The 25,193-nt window shown below is 50.2% G+C and overlaps 1 protein-coding gene and 1 long non-coding RNA gene across 3 annotated transcripts in view; one reads left to right on the top strand and one right to left on the bottom strand.

The window, feature by feature from the left end:
• TMEM266 (transmembrane protein 266) overlaps nt 1-25,193 on the top strand; it is a 145,225-nt gene that overhangs the window by 100,641 nt on the left and 19,391 nt on the right. For both annotated transcript variants that reach the window (XM_059058154.2, XM_067029417.1), the window contains 3 exons: nt 212-350; nt 2,448-2,563; nt 16,203-16,392. In XM_059058154.2, the coding sequence (XP_058914137.1) occupies nt 212-350; nt 2,448-2,563; nt 16,203-16,392 (445 nt within the window). The remainder of the gene's footprint in view (nt 1-211; nt 351-2,447; nt 2,564-16,202; nt 16,393-25,193) is intronic.
• LOC136793826 (uncharacterized) lies at nt 1,512-4,584 on the bottom strand. Its single transcript, XR_010839739.1, has 3 exons — nt 3,951-4,584; nt 2,348-2,547; nt 1,512-2,214 (listed from the first exon to the last, which is right to left on the bottom strand). It is a non-coding gene; the product is annotated as an uncharacterized lncRNA (long non-coding RNA).

Below are 25,193 nucleotides of genomic sequence, written 5' to 3'. Positions count from 1 at the left end.
TGGAGAAGAGAGAGTGCTCAGGAGCATGTCTGGGGTGGGAGGCCCCTAAAGACTAAGGAGGATCACGAGAGGCAGCCAGGGATGCGGGTGAACTTCTGAGGGAGGTGCAGGGGATCATTGGCCAGCACCAGCTGCTTTGCCTGACCTGGTCTCTGGTTCCAGGACATTCAGGAAGTTGGCCCAGGGCACTGAAATCCACCTCCTCTCACAGGTGTTTGATGGGGCTGTGATCATCCTGTCCTTGGCCCCGATGGTGGCGTCCACTGTGGCTAATGGGCCCAGGAGCCCCTGGGATGCCATCAGCCTCATCATCATGCTCCGGATCTGGCGGGTGAAGAGGGTCATTGATGGTGAGTGGCCCGAAAGGGGTGAGTTCGAGGCAGGAAGGATGGTCTCTGGGGTCTCTCATCCCTTTATCGGGGTACCCTCTCCCTGGTTCCCAGCCCCATGTCCCACCCTGTGAACACTGTGGGGTTTGACATCTTGTCAGGGAGCCCCTGGTTCAGAGTCCTCATCAAACTGAGATGTGATCGGGTCCAGCTTTGTAAGGCCCATGCAGGAAAGGCCCTGGGAGATCATCTAGTCCGTTCCTCTCATTTCACAGATGGGGAAACTGAAGCCAAGAGGGACGAGGGTCACACATGAAACCAGCTCTGAGTCGGTAGTGAAGCCCAGGACCCCTGACGCCCACCAGTGTTCCCTTAGCTGTTCAGCTTCCCCCATCTGCACAGGCTCTGCTCTTGGCTCTGTCCCTGAGGGGCTGCCACTGGCTGGGAGCTCATGGGGCCCTGTAATCCAGAGTCCAGGCTGTCTCTCTGGGTCTCAATATATGTGGGGTTTTTCTTGGGTTTTTTGGGGTTTTTTTTGCGGTATGCGGGCCTCTCATTGTTGTGGCCTCTCCCGTTGCGGAGCACAGGCTCTGGATGAGCAGGCTTAGGGACCATGGCTCATGGACCCAGCCGTTCCGCGGCATGTGGGATCTTCCCGGAAAAGGGCACGAACCGGCGTCCCCTGCATTGGCAGGCAGACTCGCAACCACTGAGCCACCAGGGAAGTCCTGTATGTCTTTTTATAAGTAGGATCCACTGTGAGTAACAGAGACTCAGAATAGCAGTGACTAAAACAAAACAGAAGCTTATTTCTCCCACATGAAAGCCTGGGCCAATAAGGTAGGCAGTAGGCAGTCCAGGGCCAATAAGGATCTTCTGAAGTCATGATTCCAGGCTCCTCTTATATTGTTGCTTTGCTGCACATAGCCTACTTTCCAAAGTCACCCTCACAGTTCAAGATGGCTGCTTCAGTGCTTGCCATCACATCCTCATTTCATCCAGTAGGAAGAAGGAAGGGAGGAAGAAGATAAAGAAGCAAAAGGAAAGCCCCAGCTGCCTTTTCTTTTTACACATCTTTATTGAGATATAGTTCACACACCATAAAACACACATTTGAAGTACACAATTGAATGCTTTTTAATATATTCATAGAATTGTGCAAACATCACCAAAATCTAAGTTTGGAGCATTTTTATCACTTCAAAAAGAAACCCATACCCTTTAATTAGCAGTCACTCCCCATTCCCCTCCAGCTGTAAGCAACCACTAATCTACTTTCTGTCTTAATAGATTTGCCTCTTCTGGACATTTCATATAAGTGGAATCATATATGTGGTCTGTTGTGTTTGGCGTCTTTCACTTAACAGAATGTTTTCAAGGTTGATTCATGTTGTAGTATGCATCAGTACTTTATTCCTTTTTATTGTCAAGTAGTATTCTATTGTATAGATATACCACATTTTATTTATCCATTTGTCAGTTGATGGACATTTAGTCTGTTTCCACTTTGGGCTGCTGTGGACACTCATGTACAAGTTTTTGTGTGGACATATGTTTTCATTTCTCTTAGATTCCTGGGTATGGAATTAATGGGCCATATGGTCACTCCTTGTTGAACATTTTGAAGAACTCCTGTTTTCCAGAGCAGCTGCCCCATTTTACATTCCCACCAGCAATATGGGAGGGTTCTAATATTTCTACTTCCTCATCAACTCCAGGTGCCTTTTAAGGAAGGCTTCTGGAAGCCGCTGCACAACACCTGCACTTGCATCCCGTCGCCCAGGATGTAGTCTCATGGCTTCTCAGAGCTGCAAAGGAGACTGGAAAATATAGTCCTCATACCGGGCAGCTGTGCACACAGCCAAAATTAAGGGTTCTTCTATCACTATGGAAAAGGAAAAAAAAAAAAAACGGTATCTTAGTCGTCATGGGTTAGGGTTCTAGCCCTCCTACAGTTTCTGGGTGCTGTTGGGTACCTGACACCACCGGCCCCACCCCACATCTTCCAGGAACCACACCTGGGCCTGAGCCTGCTGCTGGCTGGATGCTGGGACCAGCCCCTCCCCCGCCAAGCCCTGCCGCTGCCAAGCTCTTCACGGGACTGTCTCTGTCTTCCAGCCTACGTCCTGCCTGTGAAGGTGGAGATGGAGATGGTCATCCAGCAGTACGAGAAGGCCAAGGTCATCCAGGACGAGCAGCTGGAGAGACTGACGCAGATCTGTCAGGAGCAAGGGGTAACATATGGCCACTCAGTTCTGTCCAGGGCTGAGAACACTAGCGGTTTCTAAAGTCCCCCAGGGTGCCAGAGCTGCAGGTGCCCTGCGGTCAGTGACCTCCTCCAGCCCCTTCACAGACGCATGGGGAACCTGAGGCCCAGAGTGGGGAGACGCGTCTCTAAGGTCACTCGTGCCCAGCCCAGCCCAGCCAGGCCCGGACTCCGCCCTGCCTCTAAGGCCAGGCTTCTTTTCATCTCTCCGTGGTGACCAGTCAGCTCTCCAACCCGAACCGGCTGAGTCATCCCCTCAGTTATCAGGGTCTTCTGGGCACGGTGGTCTCTGAAGCAGGGGTCAGATTCCGTGTATAGAGGTTGCTGGGCACCACTGTGGGCCAGTTTCCACCCAGGACCCCCAGACACACTAACGAGGCTTCAGCAGCGCCCTCTGCCCTCTAGGAACCGTGGTAAAGACTCAGAGACAGGGACGGGCCCTGCAAGGCTGTGCTGAGCAGAGCCAGGGGGATGGGCGACCGGGGCCCGGAGAGGGTCTGTCTGGGAATCCAGAGGCCTCTCTCAAGGTCCAGCCCCCCAGTCCTCTGCTCCCTCCCCCAGGACTGCAACCAAGTCACACACTTCTTTGCCCTCCGTTCTTTCCTCCCTAAGATGAGGGGACCGCTCCCGCGTGAGTGGGACAGACAGCCCCTTCTATAGGAGTTTAGGGGCGGGGACTGGGGTGCTCAGGAGGTCAGAGGACAGCAGGGCCCTGCAGCAAGGCCGCAAAGTGTTGTAGAAACATAGCCTCAAGTGCAGGGAATGTTCTGGTACCAGCTGTGCAGGGTGGGAATGCCACAGAGCGACTAGCTCGCAAGGTGATGGATACGTGTGTGTGAGGATGGACCCCCAGCCCCGAAGCCCTCGCTGTCGGCCTCCAAGGGTCCTGGGCACCCACTGCCGCGTGCCGTGCTTGTTCGCACCCGGAGCTGCTTCTCCCACTAAGCTGGATGCTCCCCTAGGGCTTCGTCCAACTCGTGCTTGTCCCCAGCCCAGCACCCCATATGTGTGGGTCTCCTGGCTCCCTAGCCCCAGGCTCTCGTGGCTGGAGGAGGCACTGGAGGGGGTGGGGAGTCTGTGGAATTACCCCACAGGTACACGCAGGCCGTGTCTTCCAAGTCATCCCCTTGGAATGTCTGCCCGGGGACATTTATCTCTTTATCTACTTGGGGAACACCGTGGCCTTTCACTTGAGCACAAAACGCTTACGAGTGACAAGAGGGGCCATCAGGGCACACAGTCCCCAGGGGCACATTGTCCATGGGGTCCTGGGAGTGGGGCCGTCTACACGGAGTGCTAGGCCGGGAAGAAGAATGCTCCAGTCCCGAAGCAGTTGGCATCAGCTTCGTGCTTACCCGTGCATCTGGTCAGCCAGGAGCGTGTGCAGGACTGGCCCCTGCCCTCACGAGGCTCTGGGTGACTTGGGGCATTTAGCAGGCCCATGATAGACAGCAGCAGTCCCGTGTAATGCATGCTTCAGCAGGGACACATCGGGGGCTCTGGGGGCGGCGAGATGGACAGGTTTCCAGAGGCACTGACGTTGAGCCACGACCCCCTGGAGAAGCTAGGTAGAGGGGACAGGTGAGGCACGAGAGTGGGCATCGTGCTGGGGGAATCAAGGCCGTTCAGGGTGTGAGCAGAGGTGGGGAGTGGGGGGATTTGGAGGCAGGCTTGGGGAAGGCTGCAGGGCTGACCAGGGAGTTTGGGCTTCATCCAGTTGGGAGGGAAGAAGCCTGGAGTGTTAGAAGCCGGAGGGGGGAGGGGATTTGCTCAGATTTGAATTTTTGGTGGATCTTTCTGGTCGCCTTTGGAGGACGGATGCGAGAGGCAGGAGTGGAGACGGGAAGTCCGGTAGAGGCGGTAGAACCCCAAGGGGAACGGGGCCTGGGCTTGGGGCAGAGAGAGGTGGAGGGGTCAGGGAGAGGACAGCTCAAGTGTCATCCAGGACCTGGCCAGAGCGTGGTCAGGCAGCTCTCAGTCTGCTCTCTAATAGGAAAATGAACACTCTGCTTCACTGCATTTGGCCACGTGCTAGACGCAGACACAGCGCCGCATCTGCCCTCCATAAATGCATGGCCGCGTTAACAGCCCACGCGCTGTGTGGCTGAGGGGAAGCCCTGATGGCAGGCCACCCCTCCTGGTTTCCACTGTGACCCGGTCCTGAGCCCCCGGGGACCCCGCATTCCTGCCATCCCGGTTCACATCACCCTCTATATGTGGCCTCCTTCCCAGGGATCTGGGCCAGAGGGAGACTCCCTTGGATTATGCACAGGAAAGAGCCAATAAATAAAGACAGATTCCCTCTACGTAGTGACATCTGGAAAAGAGATAAACAGAAACAAACCATTTTAATTTAAAAAACACCTGAAGCCTGTCATCTTAGTTAAGACAGCAAAAAAGGGCCAGATGGGCTGGAATCCCAGCGGGCTGCCAGGGAGGCAGGAGGGGCTGGCCAGAGCCACACGCTGGGTCACTGGGTTCTGCAGAGAAACCATGAACGCTGCTCTCCCAGAGCCGTGCCCGCTCTACAGGGTGGAGCAAATAGACACCTCATTTTCAGCTGGATTTTAAGACCAGGCTTGGGACTTGACTGAGCAAAAAATGCCCTTAAAGAAATGTGAACGCTGGCTCGTGGAATGTCAGGGATGGCTAGACCCTTTGAGAGAATAGTGCCTGGAATGGTTAGGATGTTAGGGACAGACCTGAGTGCAAAGCCAGCTTGGCTACTTGTGGCTTTGGGCACCAAGGGGACCTCTGTGGACCTTGGTTTTCCTAATCTGAAAAATGGGGATAGTAATACAATCGTTGAAAGATGGTTGTGCGATTGCTTAGCCTAAAGCCTGGCACATGATAAATGGTGACTCTATGAGAACTAACCACCCATTTCTCCACGTACACCCATTTTACAGATAAGAAAATTGAGAAGTGGTGACTTGCCCAAGAGCACAGAGCTAAGAGAGGGCTTTTAGAGCCAGGAGTAGATCCAGGTGTCCTATCTGTGAAAGGTGTTCTTCCCCAGCCCACCTTGCTTCGGGTCATGTTCTATGACATTTTTATACCCATGTCACTTCTCAGGGCTCGGTGAAAACATTGATCCGATTGTGCACCAGGGTGTCTTTAAACCACTGCCTGAGGACAACTCTTCTCTTGCAGGCACAAACCTGGCTGCCCTCAGCTGCCTCCATAGCTTTTCCAAAGAGTCTCTTGCTGAGGCCCTCACTCCCACCCCACCCAACCACATTCCAGGTCATTCTGTCTATCTTTGTCACAAACTCTTGCTTTCTCTCCCTCTCCCAGCAGAAATTCTTAGGGCTTAATGAAGCAATTTCCAAACTGAATTTGTATATGCTACCTAAGAAACTGAAATTTACCCAAAATTCCAATGAAATATGTAGAATCTCAGTTTAAACGAAACACTCACTTTGCGTTCACCTTGCTCTCTCCCTGGCATGTATTTGTAAAACTATTTGCCAACACTTCACTCATCTTAGCTCTTTTTAAAAATAAACTTTATTTTTTAGAACAGTTTTAGATGTATAGGAAAATTGTGACGATAGTACAGAGTTCCCATATACCCTGTACCCCTTTTCCCCATTATTAATATCTTACATTAGTATCATGCATTTGTTACAATTAATGAACCAATATTGATATGTTATTATCAAGGCCCACACATTGTTCAGATTTCCTTAGTTTTTATCAAATGTCCTTGATCTGTTCCAGGATCCCATCCAGAACACCACATGACATTGAGTCATCATGTCTCCTTGGGCTCCTCTTGGCTATAAAAGTTCCTCAGACTTTCCTTGTTTGTGATGGCCTTGACAGTTTTGAGGAGTTCTGGTCAGCTATTTTATAGGATGTCTCTCTGTTGGGATTTGACTGATGTTTTTCTCGTGATTAGATTGGAGTTCTGGGTTTTGGGGAGGGAGACAGAGGTCCCGTGCCATTCTCATCCCATCATATCAAAGGTACATACTGTCACTATGACATCACTGTGGATGTTGACGCTGAGGTAATGTTTGTCAGGTCTCTCTGCTGCAAAGTGACTCTTTTAAAATTCACCTTAGCTTTTTTAGAAAGCTTAAATTGCTTCTTACTGTGACCCCGTGGAGACTCTTGGGTGACATGCTTTGCCAGCTTCTTGCATGAATATCCTGCACATTTTATCTTCTGTGCCACATGGCATCTCATTCTTACCACAGGCCATGCCCAAGGTGCCCCAGAGCTCCCTTGTGTTATAGATGAGGGGCCCCTGGATTTGGCAGATGGAGGACTCTGAGGCCAGTTAGGAGATTAGGATGGAACAGGGGTCTCTTACAGCTCCTTGTAGCCCTTTCCTCCCCCCGGATCACACTGGCCTTCTGGTACTCACAGGGAGACAGGATTCAGTGCTTCCCTCATTCCCTCATCTCTCCTGACAACTGGGCTCGCCTCATCCTTAGCAGATTCCTAACGGAAAGAGGAGCCCAGAGGGGCCAGGGTTGGGGCCGGGGGAGAGAGGGGGACACTCTGTTGGTCAGTCTCACCTTTCCCAAGCCCCGGCTGACCTTCTGTAGCCTTCTTCCAGATGGCTCATTTCTGTGCTGGAAGCAGGTCGCCTCAGACCCCTGCATTCAGCAGTCCTTCGGCTGGAAGGTCATTCCCTTTCACTTCTATTTTGCTCTGGATCTGGATCTTGTTCTCTGCCCGTCCAGCCAGAATTTTCGTAGGCATTCATCTCTCTGGTACACAGGTGGATTCCAGAGGTGGGGTGCTAGTTTCTGTCCTTCAGAGAGATGGTATGAAAGTTTTGTCTCTTTCTTTGTACTGGCTGCTTCAGAAATCAAAGCGATTTTAGATGCAGTGGTTAAATCAATGCAGTGACATATTCTTCCAACTTGTCTTAAGAGACCACTTCTGAGGTTTTAGTACATCCCTGCCCAGGACCTTGCTCTGATTGCAAAACATATTCTGAAGTCCCCATTGTACTTGCTCTTTGCTCTGTAAGCCTTGCAACAACTTTTGGTCCAAGATAATACGATCCAACTCAGCTCATGGTCGAAGTTTCTCTTCCCTGCTGGGCCCTGTGGGACCAGTTAAGTTCTTTTTCCTCAGCACCATCCACCCTGAGACCACTGGCAAAAGACCCAGGGAGGTGGGGCTCAGTCTAGGGTGACTTGAGGCCCAGCAAGGAGGCGAGTGGAACTCTGTGAGCCCCTTAGGTCAGCCTTAGGCCTGGGGCAGGCGGTGGTCTCTGAAAGAAGCGTCCTTTGCGGGGGCAGCTTGGAGGGCGGAAAGCATCCTCTTACCGTGGGAATCAGCAAGTGGGATTCTAACCTCAGCTCCACCAATAACCCTCTTAACCCCTGGACCTCAGGATCCTCATTGGAAAAATGGAGGAAACAAGGCTTATGTCACAAGGACGCTGTGAATATCAGATTAATTCAAGGAATATATGAAGTCTGGCCCACTGGAGTCTCTCAGTAAATGTTAAACGAGAGAACAAAAATAATACTAAATCAGTTATATAATGGTGACCATTTACAAATGCGCTGCCACGTGGTTTAGCTCATTTTGACTTTGATGGTCAAACTTGGCAGGCTGGGTATTATTAATCCTTTTATAGATGGAAAAGCTGAGTCTGAGAGAGGCTGCTGCCTGCCTGGTGTCTCACTGTTTGTCATGGAAGGAAGGGCTGGGGTGGAACTCAGAGTTCAGTGTCCATTTTCCTACACCAGAAATAGGGCATCTGCACAAGTCACTGTTAGAATGAGTAACACAGGCTGCTCCATTAAACAAATCCAGACATCTCAGTGGCCAAACACAAGAGGAGAATGTTTGTCACCCACACCGCAGCCCAGTGCAATTACTTTGGGGAGGGGGTAAAGGGACACTGTTCCACACAGTCACTCTGGCCTCCAGGCTCTTCCTGTGTCATGGCTGCTTCTTATTCTAAGTGTTTGGAGTTTTCTCCCTTCAGCCAGGGCATTAAGAAAGGGAGGGTAGAGAATTGTGCATGGAAGATTTTTACTGGCTGGGCCTGAAAGCCGTGACATTGTTTCTACCCCCATTTCGTGGGAGGACTCAGTTACACAGTCACACCTTAGGCACCAGATGCTGACAAAAGTAGTCTGAGTGCCCAAGGAGAAAACAGTCACCTGCACAGTTACCTAATAGGCTCACAATGTTCCTATCTCCATTCCCCCCTTCCCACTAGCAGGAGGTACCATCACAATGATTAATCCTTCCTGGATGATGCAAGTCTCCCTGGCCTGTTTCCTGAAGAAACAGGATGATAACCTGGACCCTAAGCGATAGGCATTCCCGCTGGAGGCAGGTGGGGGGCGGTGTCCACTCCACTGTCCTTCAAGGGCCAGCAGCCCCTTCAGCAGGTCAAGAACAGCAGGAAAGGGGTTCTATCCTGGCTCTGGGGGTGTCGCTTGATGCTGGCTCATTCCAGAGAGCCCCCTCTTTTCTTTCAGAGGCCACAAGCCCCCAGCTCAGCACAATAGTCTTTGTTACCTGGATTATGCAAGATCCCCACTGTGGGAAGTGAATTTTGGTTTTTTTTAAACATGGGCAGTGATTTGTAAAACAGCCGATAGCTTTAATGACAAGCCTATTTAGCTGATAAAATTAGCCATCAGAGGAATAACTTATGTTATCCTTTTGCCATAATTTAAATTTATGGCCAACTACCAGTCATATTCACAGTGGATGGAAAGGGGCCAAGGTCGAATTCAGCTTCACCCTGCTCCTAAATCATTAGTTTGCAACCGTCTCCTGAGTTTTATTGTTACCAACAATGGCGAAACTAATGGAAATAAACATTGGATGCCATCCCAATAGCAGATGGGTTTGAAGGCAGGGCAGTCTGTGCAGACAGCACTAATAGGATGGAAGAAAATTATTGCTATTGCATTAGATACCATCGAGCTTCTGGCCAAAGTGTGCATTGATCAGGCCAAGGCCCTGTCAGTTGTACTTCACAAACCAGACCATTAAAGGCAGAGATGGGCTGGGTGTGCCCGCCCTGCCGCCGCCCCCCGCGCCCCCCCCCACCCCGCCCCGGGGTCTGGTCCCGCCTGGGCATGCATTAAAAGCCCAGCCCAATGGAAGGGGCCTGACTCACTCCAGTAATGCATACTGAGGGCTTCCCTGTGGATCCCAGCAGATCTGGTCAGGTTATCTGATTAGAAATACTTAGCTAATAATGTGCATTAAGAAGGGCTGTGACTGCACTTTCCTTCTTCCCAAGTCACAGGATGGTCTTATTTTCCCTACTGGACCAGTTTGCTAGTGGAAAATTTGCTTCATTTTATCCTCAAAGCCACCATGCACTTTCTCTCCCAGAGGCCCAGGCTCATGTGAACCTGGAGAGCCTCAGTGCTGTGGGTGTTTCTCCTTATCTGTTTAGCAGTTTGACTATCGGGTTTCTAGGTGTGGGATTTTTGTATTTATCCTCAGGGTTCTCTGAGTTTCTTGAATTTGTGGGATGGTGTTTTTCACTAGATTTGCAAAGTTTTGGGCCATCACTTATTTATTGCTTCTGTCCCATCCTATCAGTCTCCTTCTGGAGCTCTAATTACATATGTTAGACCTTCTGATCATGCCTCACTTTTTCCTTATACCCTATTCTGTTCCCCCATTCTCTCTCTTTTTTCTTTTTCTAGCTGTAACTTTTTTTAAAAAATAAATTTATTTATTTATTTTTATTTTTGGCTGCGTTGGGTCTTCATTGCTGTGCACGGGCTTCCTCTAGTTGCAGCGAGCTGGGGCTACTCTTCGTTGCGTTGTGTGGGCTTCTCATCACAGTGGCTTCTCTTGTTGCAGAGCACAGGCTCTAGGCGCACGGGCTCTAGAGCGCAGGCTCAGTAGTTGTGGTGCACAGGCTTAGTTGCTCCGCAGCATGTGGGATATTCCCGGGCCAGGGATCGATCCCGTGTCCTCTGCATTGGCAGGCAGTTTCTTAACCACTGCACCACCAAGGAAATCCCTGGCTGTAACTTTTAATATTTTTCTATAGACCTATCCTCAAGTTCAACATCCCTGTCTTCCACTGTGTCCAGTCTGCTGTTAAAGCCATCCGAGTGCTCAATTTCAAATATTGTATATTAAGGTCCTAAAAGTTTCATTTGATTCTTTTTATAGGTTCTTTTTCTCCACTGAAATGCTATAACTGTTTTGTCCATCTTTTCCCATACTTTTCTCTAACTCCTTTATGATTTGATAATCGATCACTTTTTCCTGCATTTTTGCATGAATAGTAATTCTTATTGTGCGCTACACATTGTTGATACATTTTAGAGGTTCTGGGTTATGGTCTCTTTCTCTAAAGACTTGGCTCTCTGACAGTGGGGCATTTCCATAGGAGCAGGAGATGGCCCTGAAGACAGCACCAAGAATTAACTGGCTCTTGCACTTTGTTCCCTCCCAGTTAGAGTCCCAGAGCCAGCACAGAGCTTGTTATAGACCAGAATTCAGCTGCTCCGTTAGCCTTTTTGAATGCACAGTGAAACTGAGGCCCAAAGAGGAAAGGAGACTTACCAAAGTCAGAGTGAGGGAGGGGTGATGGGCCAAGAGTTGAGGCTCCTCCTCCAGCCCTGGCTTTTTCCCCACATGGGGGGCCCTCCTACTCTTTCCTGGCCCCCGTTGCCATCAAGCTCCCCCATATTCTGTTTGAGCTGAGTCACTTCCATCTCTCCCATAAGGCTTCAAGTTCCCTGACACAGGGTCTGGGGGGCTGGAAGCCAGAGACATGGGTTCTGGGCCCAGCTTTGCTCTGATGCACCATGTGGTCCTAGCCTTTACTCCACGCTGTCCCCCAGCACAAAAGCCTCCTGCCCATCACGGGGCCTCAGTTCACCCATCTGACTAAAGAGGCCCTGCTCTCCTAGGACCCCTTGACAACGCTTCATCAACTGGGGAAGCTCATGTGGCCATGTTCAGCATATGGGAATCAGGAGCCAGGCTCTGAGGGTCCCAGCTAGAACATCCGGACAGTCCCCTGGGCTGTCACAGCCAGCGACCAGAGCTGAGAGCCATTTAGCCTATCTGCAGTGTCTCCGTAAGGAGTCAGCCATTCTTTCTCAGGGCGAGGGATCAGAGCATCCAGCCACCCCACACCCTCCGGGTATGAAGCTTGTAAAAATATGTCCCCAAAGCAGGTTGCCTCCTCTCTCACCCCCATTCCAATCTATGCCCATGCTGACACTTTTGCCTCCTAAATAGCATTCGTCTTCATCTCCACTGTCTCTACCCTAGTCCAAATTCTGGTCATTCCTGGCCTGCACTGCTGCAGCAGCCTCCCAGCTGGTATTCCCATGTCCGCCCTGGCTTACCCCCAACCAATTCATTCCCCGCTCGGCTATCAGCACAGTCCTCTCAAGATGCTCATCTGAATCACCACTTCTCCACCTCCACCGCTCCACCTTTCTGTTCAGAAGATTTCAGTGGTATATTGTCGCTCTTTAAATAAGGGCTGAAGTCCTTCAAATGTCTTACCATGGCTACAAGGCTCTGCCTGGTGTGACCCTTGCCGACCTTCCCCAACACCTCTTACCTCCTGGTCTCTGTCTCCCGGACACACCGTGCCTCCTCTGCCACAAATGTCACCCAGAGCTAGCCCTTAGAACTCTCCTGGGACATTTGTTCCCTGCAGTGCAGCAGACAGTGCCCGTCACTGGGGCCACCCAGGACTCACCATGAAGCTGGGAGAGGCAGTTTCATTCCAATACACATAACAGAATTTTAACGTTTCCCTCGCCACGCTTTACCTGACTTCTTAGTGAATGAATGAATAAAGGAGTGAATGGGGGAACTACCATACACTCGGGTTCATATTTCTAGCCTAAAACTTATTTCAGTGTACATGCCTATGTCTGCACATGTGGGCTTGGGGCTGGGCAAGCCATGGCCTCTGGCGTCTGGCCTGAATTCCAGTGGGACACTCATGGGCAGCTCTGTATCAGTTACAAGTTATCAATAATGCATCTGTTCAGAGTGGCCTAGGAGGCCATTAGCTAGGGCTGCCGGCCCTGATGAGCAGCCTTGGGGAAAGTGGGCTGGGTATGCCCATGGGAAGTTCAGATCAGCCTGGACAGGAGGGGCTCCCAGCCCCAGCAGAGCTAAGGAGGGTTGCTAATGGGCCCTATGCGACATCTGAGACCTTGCTGCGAGAAGGGTGGCTCGAGCCCTCTCCCCCTTCACAGAAGGCCACTCTATAATAAGTTAGCCTCGCTTTCTCACTTTCTGAGATCAGTGGTCCCATTCGAGTACTGGGTTGTTGAGATCCAGGTCTGAGCCTAGTCTGAGACCTGAGTTAGGGCCCAGTGTGTGATCAGGATGCGGTCTTAGTATGTGACTTGGGTCAGGACTCAATGTGTGACCAAGCTTGGGGCTCAGTGTTGGGGCTCAGGCTTTGCCTCAGCTTTGGGTTAAGGTTGGGGCCCAGTTTGTGGCTGGAGTTAGGGCTCAGCCTGAAACCACAGAAAAAAAGTTGGGCAAAGCTGACTAGTTTCACACATTGATTTATTGATTCATTCAGCAGTATTTACCGAGCACCTTCTGTGTACCAAGCAACGAAACAGGCAAGATCCCTGCTCTTACAGAGATTATATTCTATATTCTATATCCCTGCTCTTACAGAGGGGTGAGGGTGGCAGTGGTATGCGGGAGCTTCCACTGACTCGTGAGAGCCAGCTGTGCACATTTCTTCACAATTCTGCATGACATCATGTTGGTAGTTTGCAATTGGCCATGGTGGGAGCATTTATACCAGAGATTAGTATGTACTATAAATCAGGCCTCTTTTTTTCTATAGCAGCACACTACTGCAGCTGAAGTGACCGACCACACGTATTTATCTGATCTCCTTCCTCAAACTCCACTGAGATGATAGTAAAGAAAAAAATTCATAAACATAAGAATTAAGAAACTCTCTTTAACTCCTGTCCATCAGGACAAAGAGGATACAGATTTCAGTGGACTTAGGGAAATGGAGAGTGATTTAGCTGAGTGGAGAATCTATAACTAAAGTGTCTAAAGAGGCGGATAGTGAGGGAAATGGGCTAATTCCCCCCTCAGTACCCTTTAGAGTTTGGGAGGAACGGGGTGAATGTGAAGCTGACCACAGGGGAGAGGGGTTGGCTAGAAGTCTGTACACATAATATTTGAACCCTCCAACGTCCCCTCCCAAGTTCTGCACAGCCAGGAGACCACACTCCCCCATCATATAAGAGGCAAGAGGTTCGTCCTCTGCAGAAATTGAACCAGAGGGCTCTGCAGGTGGGCACTGGGTGAGGCAGAGGCCTGGGGAGAGGTTCAGGGCTGAAAATGAGGTTTAGGTGAAAGTCCTTTCATCTAATGGCTGGACCCTCTGCCCAATTTCCCTGCCCTGCTCCCAGCACAGAGGCAGCCAGAGGTGTGTCCTCAGGCAGGAGGCTGATGAACTCTGGGAAAACCTGAGTGTTCCCAGAGACAAAATTTGTGAACACTGACATTGGGAAGTTGCCCCAATGCCAGTTTGCTGCCTGGCCACCCTAGTGTTAGTGAATGCTTCAACTGTGTGTTTCACTTTTATCAAAAGAAAAATAATAAAACATTAAAATAAACAAAAATATCAGAAGGTGCTAAGTGCAATGTAGAGAATTCAAACAGAGTGATGTGATGGAGTGCCTGGGTGGCTGCCTTAGGTCAGGGGTCGGGGAAGACCTTCAAGATGGGGAGCCAGCCATGTGATATGGGACCAGAGGTCCCTGGGAAAGTGACCCTGAAACCAACACATACTTAGTGTGTTTAAGGAATGACGAGAAGGCCTGTGTCACAGCGGGAGGTAAAGGGAGAAAGAATGAGATGAAGTGGACCAGGTAAGCAGAGCCAGAACATGCACGTGTTATGGAAGCCAAGGGTAAAAGTTTGGGTTTTCTCCCACCCGAGGGCTATGGACAAGGGGGTGACATGATCTGATCTAGGTTTACGAGAATCCCTCTGATCCCTGTTGGCAAATGGCCGGTAGAGGGCTGTAGGGCTGCAGTCATCCAGGTGAGAACTGGCAGTGGAGGTGGAGGGAGGTGGGCAGGCTTGGGGTAGCACGTAGGGAGCTGCACTTGAGGGCAGATTGGATGGCAAGGATAAGGGAAAGTGCGAAAGCAAGGGAGGAGATTGCATTTTTTTTGAACACAGCTAAAATGAGATGAAGACACCTGAGGAGCAGGTGTGGGGATAGAGTGACAAGTCCTGTTTAGGTTGAGTTTGTGACACCTGTGACCCAATTCTGTGTTGCTGTCAGGTAGGCAGTTGGAGGTGTGATCTGACATTGCAGGGAGGGGCCAGGGCTGGAGATTGGGATCATGGGAAAGTAGGTAATCTCCTAGGTAGGGAGCTCAGGCCCGGGGACTCCCTGGGACTCCTCCACCCGCCTCCCTGCTTCAGGCCTTTGGGGGTTTGACTGGAGGTTGTGGGGTTATGCCAAAGCGATGCAATGTGTGTTTGGAACGCTAGGTGGCAGTGAAAGATCTCCTTCCTCCTGAGCCCATGGCCAGTCCCTTCAGTGTCAGACCCAAACTTTGCCTTCACCCAGATGGCCCAGGAAGGCCCCAGAGTGTGAACAGCCGTCTCAGCCACAAACTCAAGAGGCGTCTGGAAGCCTCTCTAGGCAACCTTCCCCAACAACAACAAAAAATGAAACCAAAATAAAAATGTGTGTAGCTTTTTACAAAGCCTTTATGAAGCCCTCAAGTCCTCAGAGAACTCTGTGGGGTGATAACCCCTATTTTACAGATAAGGAAACCAAGGACACATGGCAGTAAGCTGCAGGGTTGGAACTAGAATCCAGTCTAGTCTGGTCAGCCCTCGGAACACCTCCTAGAAGAGGGGATATGGGCGTTGCTGGAAGACAGATGGGTCAGGCACAGCCCAGTACGCCACGATGGGCTCCCACCGGCTAGTTACACTGACCCTGGATATTGCGGGCTTTCCCGTCTTCCACTAATCATCAGTGTGGGACACCAGAATAAGGCTCTCGGGTGGCAAGTAACCAGAACGAATTCCATTCCCTGACGCCTCTTCCTTTGATGCACTTCCCGCAAACCACGGCTGTGCTTCCTCTCACGGCCATCTTGTCTTCACTATGGGGCCAGACTACACAGTATCCGAGGTGAGACACAGGAACATGTTTTTTGTTTTTTTTTTTTTTTTTTTTTCCCCGTACGCGGGCCTCTCACTGCTGTGGCCTCTCCCGTTGCGGAGCACAGGCTCCAGACGCACAGGTTCAGTGGCCATGGCTCACGGGCCCAGGCGCTCCGCGGCATGTGGGATCTTCCCGGACCGGGGCACGAACCTGTGTCCCCTGCATCGGCAGGCGGACTCTCAACCACTGCGCCACCAGGGAAGCCCAGGAACATGTTTTTTATTACTCGGAAAAGGCTCCAGAAACGTCAGAGACTCTTGCGACCAGTGTCGTTGGGAGATTTGTAAGGAACGCCCCCTCCAGGCTTTGGATGCTCAGCCCATTCCTCCCCGCTCCCCCAAGAGCAAAGCGCCCAGACCTTGGGCTCGGGCCGGGTCCACGCCCCCGACCCCGTCCTTGCGCAGCCCACCGCCCACCTCCCCGCTCTTTCTTGCAGTTTGAGATCCGGCAGCTGCGGGCGCACCTGGCACAGCAGGACTTGGACCTGGCGGCCGAGCGCGAGGCGGCGCTGCAGGCCCCTCACGTGCTCAGCCAGCCGCGCAGCCGCTACAAGGTGGTGGAGGCCGGCACATGGGCAGAGGAGACCGCGGAGGAGAGCGTCGTGGAGGAGCTGCAGCCCGCGCAAGGTGAGCCCGCCCGCGGCCTCCCCAGTCCCGTCGTGGGGAGCCCAGTCCCCACCCCCGCCCTAGGGCTCTGTGCACAGCTTCCCGGAGTTGGAGCACGCCTCCTGGCAGGACCGTGCCCCCATCTCGGCCCACGATTGTGGCGGTGGCGGTGGTGGTGACCCTCAGATCAGTGCCCCCGGGACTACCTTTCTGAGCCTCGGAGAAAGCGTTCAGGTAAGCTCCCTTGACCCGACCTCGACATGATCTCAGTGGCGTGTACTCATTTCATGCCTGTGGGCCACTGGCTGCTTTGCGTGCACTATATCCCCAGTCCTCGCGGAAACCGCCTGCAGGAGGCTTGACTTTCCTACTTTGTGGATGAAGGAACCGCGACCCAGAAAAGTTGTCCAAAGGTGCCTCACTAATAAATGGCAGAGCTAGGCTTCCAGCCAGATGCCTAGGACTTTCCTACTGGACTGCCCAGCCCACTAAGGCCCAGATAGTAAGTTCAGGCCTGGGGCCCAGCACAACCCAGAACCTATGCTTTGGGGATGGTAGTAAATTGATGGGCAGGTGATGTTGGTGAAGATGGGGGTGCCGGCCATACCCTAGGGCAGAATACTCTGTAGAAGACCAGCTGTGTCACCTTGTAGAGGGGAATTAACCTTTCTGGGTCTTGGTTTTACCAGCTGTCAGATGAAAACAATGCTGAGCTTTCCTCACAGGGTTGTTGTGAGGCTCCAAGAAGCAGGTGAAAGTGGCTTCCAGAATTGCAAAGTAGTCCTGCAAATGTCAGGTGATATTATTTCGTGATTGGGGGTGAAAATGCCCTCACCTGGTGATGCAGCCGTGTCAGGTTTGGGCCTTTGGGAGGTTTGGAGAGACTGTGTTCTCATGGGCTCAGGCCAGGAATCAGCCTTGGCTCAGGGGGCACAGCAGGGGAGATCTGTGGTCTTGCTGGAGCCCCGGGGGAATCCTGGGAGCCTGAACATGAATGCTTATGTCTGAGTCTTCCCTGCCCCAACTTGCACCTCAAAATGTTATCACTAAAATGATGGTTAAGGGATTTCTTCACTTTACCAAGATATTTTGAAAAGTATCGATGTCCCCTGATAATTCAGAATACATTTTTGGGTCCACATTTTTTACCTAAAGGTAAGGGAACTAAGATTCATCAAACTCCTCCAAGAGAAGCTTTTTACAGTGTGATTTCATTTCATCCTCACACCTCCTTTCTCTCATATGGAGGAGGAAACTCAGACCCAAAGAGGTCGAGAGAATTTCATGGGGTCACACAAGAGAAATGGAGGTGCTGGGCTTGGAACCGAGGCTGTGGGATCCTCAACTCCAGCTTGATCTGGGGCCCACTTTGCCTTGGCGTGCTGTGTGCTTCTTGCCAGGGCAGCGGCAGCGAGGCAGGGCTGGGCAGGTTGGGCAGCAAGAAGCCAGAGCTCCAGACTCTGCCACTCCCCGGCTCTGTGACTTGGGGCTTCAGTGTCCCCTTCTGCAAAGTGGACTCATCACTCCAGCTCTGTCTGCCTTACAGGAAGTCTGGGGAACTGATGGATGTGAGAAAGCTCTGTAGGCTGTAAGGCACTGTGAACAGGTTTTGGGGAGCGGAGTGATTGCTATTATGATCTTTTGAGAGACCCTCCAACCTTAGAACTGTAGAATTTGGGGGCTAGGAAGGACTTCTGAGTCCAGCTCTTCAGCTGATATGCTAATCCCATCTATTATATCTGCCAAGAGTTTTACCTTCCTCTAAGAATAGGTACCCTGAACCTCCCAGAGAAGCGCATGCCAACCCAACATCAAATGGCTCTGCCTGTTCGAAAATTCTTCCTCAGGCTGTGCTGAGGTCTGCCCCCGGCACCCACCTCTCCCACATGGATGAAGCTTTTATATAGAGGCCTGGTGGGTGCCCTCCCAGCTGAGATGTCCTTTCGGACACTGGCCTCTGAGTGTTTTCTCCTCCAGAGACTGTCACCTGCATTCCCACAACCAGTCCTCAGGGGACAAGCTCTCCAAGTTCTTGCTGTCCTGCCCCTCCCTGAGCATTCCAATGTTTCAGTCACGCAGTTCTTGGGGAGCTGCAAGACCACGGCAGAGTGTCGAGGGCCCACCCCTGCTTTTTTTCTGGACCCAAGGGCCCTGTGACAAGGCCAGAAAGCTCCTGAGCCTTGTGGTGGCTGCCTGGCCTGAGCTCACTGGTGACCCAGGCCCACATGGCTCTGTCGAGCCCCATGTCCCTGCAGCTCATCCTTGGGCAGCGTACTCGATTTTGACATTCATTTGTGTTCAGCTGTAGCTTGTTTGATTCCTGCCTTTACTCCAGGTTTCTAGGACTTTGTAGATCCTGACTCATCACCAATTCCTTCCGGTTTTACTGCCTACATATATCGTGAAAAATTCCCCCTTTCCGTCTGCATTGTTCAGCCTTCCTTATCTCTGAACCTCGGCTGGCTCCCTGACCTCAGCTTTGCCCCCATAGTTGCCCTCTTCAGTCCTTTGTCCCCCCTACACACACACAGTCATCTTTCATAAATCCTTCACGTCACTCCCTGAGTTAACAACTTGGCTCGTATCTGCTAGGGCTGCTGAAACAAAGTACTGCAAACTGGGTGGCTTAAACAACAGAAGTTTACTGTCTCACAGTGCTGGAGGCTGGAAGTCTGAGATCAAGGTCTTGGTAGGGTTGGTTCCTTCTGAGGGCTGTGAGGGAGCATCTGTTTCAGGCCTCTCCCCCAGCTTCTGGTGCTTTGCTGGTAATTCTTGGCATTCCTTAGCTTGTAGAAGCATCACTCTGACCTCTACCTTCTCTTCACATGGTGTACTCCCTCAGTGTGTGTCTGTGTCCAAATTTCCCTTTTTATAAGGACCTTAGTCCTTATAAGGACTAAGTAGGGCCCACCCTACTCCAGTATATAATCTTTTTTCTTTTTAATACATTTATTTTATTTATTTTTGGCAGCATTCGGTCTTAGTTGCTGAGCGCGGGCCTTCTCTAGTTGTGGCGAGCGGGGGCTACTCTTCATTGTGGTGCATGGGCTTCCCATTGCAGTGGCTTCTCTTGTTGCGGAGCATGGGCGCTAGGTGCGCAGGCTTCAGTAATTGTGGCTCGTGGGCTCTAGAGCGCAGGCTCAGTAGTTGTGGCGCACGGGCTTAGTTGCTCCATGGCATGTGGAATCTTCCCGGACCAGGGCTCGAACCCATGTCCCCTGCATTGGCAGGTGGATTTTTAAAAATTAATTAATTAATTTTTGGCTGTGTTGGGTCTTCATTTCTGTGCGAGGGCTTTCTCTAGTTGCAGCAAGCAGGGGCCACTCTTCATCGCGGTGCGTGGGCTTCTCACTATCGCGGCCTCTCTTGTTGTGGAGCACAGGCTCCAGATGCGCAGGCTCAGAAGTTGTGGTACACGGGCTTAGTTGCTCCGTGGCATGTGGGATCTTCCCAGACCAGGGCTCGAACCCGTGTCCCCTGCATTGGCAGGCAGACTCTCAACCACTGCGCCCCAGGGAAGCCCAGCAGGTGGATTCTTAACCACTGTGCCACCAGGGAAGTCCGGCCTCATCTTAACTAATTATATCTGCAACAATCACATTTCCAAATTAGGAAATCACAGTCTGAGGTACTGGGGGTTAGGATTTCAACATATGACTTTGGTGGGGAGGACGCAATGACTCAACTCATAACAGGTGGCATATAAGACTCTTGATGGTCTTGTCCCAGGCTGGCCACCCCCCCCGACCCCCACCATCTCATCTCCTTCCAGTCTGCACTCTGTCTTCACTTGCACTCTAGCTGAGTGAAACATCTTTGCATTTGGGAAGCGTTCTGTGCAGTAGCAAGTCTCTGAGCCTTTCCACATGTTGTTCACTGGCAGGACAGGCCTTCCTGCCAAACTTCTTTTCATCCTTAAAACGCGTCCCAGAGTGAGCTCCCAGTCACCACGCCCTTCTCTTGAAACCTTATACGAACTCCTCCCACTAGGCCCTGAGTGTGCCAGGTCGCTCCCACACTTTATCTTCGGGACCCACTGTGCCTGGCCCTCAGCAGGCTCCCCTTAAAGTCCATTGCATGGAGTGTAATCTGCAAGCCCATAACTGATCGAAGAACAAAATAAGGCTTGTGGACGTCACTTGTTTCCCTATGGGTCCTGTGATCCTGGGTTTTCTCTCGGAGCTCAGGGGGCATCTGGCAATAGCCCACTCCCAAACCCCACTCTTGGCTTTCAGCTCCCCATATGTTGGTGCTTGTGGAATCCAGAATAAAAGAATATAATGTATAACAAGAATATAAGAATCTTCTTTTTGAAAGTTCTCCTGGAAGTCAGTGGCAGCTGTTACCCACTTTGTCTTGCTTTCCAAGGATGGGAGGAGCAGCTTTACAGTCTCCTGGTCCATCACAGGACCTTCCTCCTGATGGAGCAGAGGGGGCTGGAGGGGCCGCTTCCTTGCTCTGCCCATGGCAGCTGCTCACCTGGTGCTTGAGCCTGCCCGGTGCTGTTCTGTCTTCAGCTGAGCCCACCTTGAAACACCTGAGCTCAGCTGAGCACCTCCAGTACAGCCACACATTCTGCAGCACCTCTCTGTCTCTCTCATCAGGAGACTGAGCTCTTGAGATAATAGCATGGCCGTTGCTATCCTCCAGCCAATGACCTCCAGACCCTGGACACCCGATGCTACATTTGGATTCACAGGGAGACAAGATCGGGGGTCAGAGAGTCTGCAAACAAACCAAGCCTTTAAAATAATCCCACACATTCTAGTGCTGTGAAGCTTTGAGTACCTGCCTCTCCACCCTGTTCCTCCTCTCTCTGCAGTCCCCATAGTGGGCGACTTCCAGGAGGAAGTGGAGGGACACAGAATAAGAAGGGAGAAAGTGACTGGCTGCATGTGCCAACTAGGGTGTTATGGGGTCTGTGCTGACCCTCCCGGAAACTAGAGGTATGTCTGAACGAGGCACTCAGGCCTCCCATAAAGATGGCAAACGTGCACCTCTGGGAGCAGTTGCAAATGCCCTTCCCATCTAGCCCTGGAATCCCACCCCTGCTCTCCTTTATCTCCTCTGTGACACCCCCTACCTCCTAGCTCTCTAGATGCACACCTGCTTGCCCCAGCCCACTCAGTAGAGCACAGCACATTCCTGGTCTGCCACTTGATGGCCAACCCCCAGAGCTGTCAATAGAAAAGGCAGTGCCTCTGAGGCAGAGGGCAGAAGCCTGGGGGGCTAGCAAGTGGCATGCATGATTCACAGCCTCAGATGGGCCAGGGAGACAGGGCACCCCAGCTGATCTCTCTTTGACCAGGAGCTGTGTCCAGGGAGGAATTTCCACATCATCAGAAATTATGGCTAGACAAGCTAAGGGTCCTCTGGGCCACACTGGAGATGAAGAAAGGTCAACGTTCATTGCTCACCATGACCTTCAGGCCAGAGAGGGCCCTGAGGCTCACCATATCACACCAGTACACAGACCATCTGGGGATTAACCTGCAGACAACAGCGATAAGTCTCAGGACCCTCAGGCGGGCGAGGGCTTTGCTCCAGGCGGGATGGCAGCCCAGGAGGGCGGGAGTGCCAGCCTCAGCCCGGGCAGGAGAAGTGGCTCCTGCAGTCTCTACAGTTGCCAGCGGGTCACAGTCAGACTAATGCCGACCAGCTTCTGTTTAAACTTGCTCCAGCACAAATCATTTTTAAAACCCAGGCGGCAGAGTTGCAGGCTTTGGGGCCTGCCAAGTTCACAGTGCCCCTGTGTAGTCATTAATACTTCCCTCCCAAATTTATTAGTCTTGAAGCTCACCCATAACTTATGAATTACAGCCCCTGGTGGGAGTGCCGAGGCTTTCACCATATATCACAGTGAGCCTCGGCGTCCCCCCATGCTGCACCAGCGCTCAGAGAAACCCCCCAGAGGTGCGCCAGGCCTGCAGAGCTGGCACCAGTGTTTAACCTTGGGAGAGGAGGGGCCTGTGTGCCAATGGAGGCAAGCCGGGGCTTCTGCCATCACTGGCCTCCTGATGTGTGTGCCTGATTGGGGGCACTGGGGACCCCGGGGAGCCCCAGAGCTGTAGAACTAGAACTGGGCAGCGAGGCAGCTGACAGGGCAGAGCTGGTGTGGGTGGTACTGAGGGAAGGATGTGGGTTTAAGACTCAGGGCTGGGTTTGAATCTCAACTTGGCCTTGAACAAGTTACTTAAACTCCGAGCAGGACTGGCTTTATGGTGGGGTGAACCATGCAGTCACCGAGGGCCTTACATTTGGTTTGATGCTCTGCTGTCACTCTCGAAATTCTTCATGCTTTTTTTCTTTCAGTGAGGTATAATTGACATATATAATTGACATATTAGTTTCAGATAAACTAGGTAATAATTCGATATTTGTATATACTGCAGTCACAATAAGCCTAGTTAACATCCATCACTATACACGTTACAGAATTTTATTTCTTGTGATGAGAACTTTTAAGATTTATTCTCTTAGCAATTTTCAAATATAAAATATAATATTAACTATAGTGACCATGCTGTATCATATCCCCATGACATTTATTTTATAACCAGAAGTTTGTACCTTTTGACCTCTTCCACCCACCCATTTCACCCACCCACCAACCCCTGCCTATGGGAACCACCAATCAGTCCTCTGTATCTGTTTCTTTTTAGTTTTGTTCTGTTTTTATTTTCTATTTTATTTTTTAAAACATCTTTATTGGAGTATAATTGCTTTACAATGGTGTGTTAGTTTCTGCTTTATAACAAAGTGAATCAGCTATATGTATACATATATCCCCAAATCTCCTCCCTTGTACATCTCCCTCCCACCCTCCCTATCCCACCCCTCTAGGTGGTCACAAAGCACCCAGCTGATCTCCCTGTGCTATGTGGCTGCTTCCCACTAGCTATCTATTTTACATTTGGTAGTGTACATATGTCAACGCCACTCTCTCACTTTTTCCCAGTTTACCCTTCCCCCTCCTTGTGTCCCCCAGTCCATTCTTTACGTCTGGGTCTTTATTCCTTTCCTGCCCATAGGTTCGTGAGAACCTTTTTTTTTTTTTTTAGATTCCATGTTTATGTATTAGCATATGGTACTTGTTTTTCTCTTTCTGACTTACTTCACTCTGTATGACAGTCTCTAGGTCCATCCACCTCACTACAAATAATCATTTCTTTTTATGGCTGAGTAATATTCCAGGGTATATGTGTGCCACATCTTTGTTATTCATCTGTCAGTGGACACTTAGGTTGCTTCCATGTCCTGGCTATTGTAAATAGAGCTGCAATGATCATTGTGATACATGACTCTTTTTGAATTATGGTTTTCTCAGGGTATATGCCCAGTAGTGGGATTGCTGGGTCGTATGGTAGTTCTATTTGTAGTTTTTTAAGGAACCTCCATACTGTTCTCCACAGTGGCTGTATCAATTTACATTCCCACCAAGAGTGCAAGAGGGTTCCCTTTTCTCCACACCCTCTCCAGCATTTATTGTTTCTAGATTTTTTGATGATGGCCAATCTGACTGGTGTGAGGTGACACCTCATTGTAGTTTTGATTTGCATTTCTCTAATGATTAGTGATGGTGAGCATCCTTTCCTGTGTTTTTTGGCAATCTGTATATCTGCACTGGAGAAATGTCTATTTAGGTCTTCTGCCCATTTTTGGATTGGGTTGTTTGATTTTTGATATTGTGTTGCATGAGCTGCTTGTATATTTTGGAGATTAATCCTTTGTCAGTTTGCAAATATTTTCTCCTATCCTAAGGGTTGTCTTTTCTTCTTGTTTATGGTTTCCTTTGCTATGCAAAAGCTTTTAAGTTTTATTAGGTCCCATTTGTTTATTTTTGTTTTTATTTCCATTTCTCTAGGAGGTGGGTCAAAAAGGATCTTGCTGTGATTTATGTCACAGAGTGTTCTGCCTATGTTTTCCTCTAAGAGTTTTATAGTATCTGACCTTATATTTAGGTCTTTAATACATCTTGAGTTTATTTTTGTATATAGTGTTAGGGAATATTCTAATTTCATTCTTTTACATGTAGCTTTCCCAGTTTTCCCAGCACCACGTATTGAAGAGGCTGTCTTTTCTCCATTGTATATTCTTGCCTCCTTTATCAAAGATAAGGTGACCATATGTGTGTGGGTTTTTCTCTGGGCTTTCTATCCTGTTCCATTGATCTATACTTCTGTTTTTGTGCCAGTACCATACTTTCTTGGTTACTGTAGCTTTGTAGTACAGGCTGAAGTCCAGGATCCTGATTCCTCCAGCTCCATTTTTCTTTCTCAAGATTGCTTTGGCTATTCAGGGTCTTTTGTGTTTCCATACAAATTGTGAAATTTTTTGTTCTAGTTCTGTGGAAAATGCCATTGGTAGTTTGACAGGGGTTGCATTGAATCTGTAGATTGCTTTGCATAGTATAGTCATTTTCACAATGTTGATTCTTCTAATCCAAGAACATTGTATATCTCTCCATCTGTGTGTGTCACCTTTAATTTCTTTCATCAGTGTCTTAAATTTTTCTGCATACAGGTCTTTTGTCTCCATAGGTAGGTTTATTCCTAGGTACCTTATTCTTTTTGTTGCAATGGTATGTGCATTAATTTTGGATCCTGCTACTCTACCAAATTCATTGATTAGCTCTAGTAGTTTTCTGGTAGCATCTTTAGGATTCTCTATGTATAGTATCATGTCATCTGCAAACAGTGACAGTTTTACTTCTTTTCTGATTTGGATTCCTCTTATGTCTTTTTCTTCTCTGATTGCTGTGGCTAAAACTTCCAAAACTATGTTGAATAATAGTCGTGAGGGTGGATGACCTTGTCTTGTTC

This window comes from Kogia breviceps, chromosome 3, assembly GCF_026419965.1.
Source record: "Kogia breviceps isolate mKogBre1 chromosome 3, mKogBre1 haplotype 1, whole genome shotgun sequence".
NCBI lineage: Eukaryota > Metazoa > Chordata > Mammalia > Artiodactyla > Physeteridae > Kogia > Kogia breviceps.
This window is presented reverse-complemented; position numbering and strand designations above follow the sequence as displayed.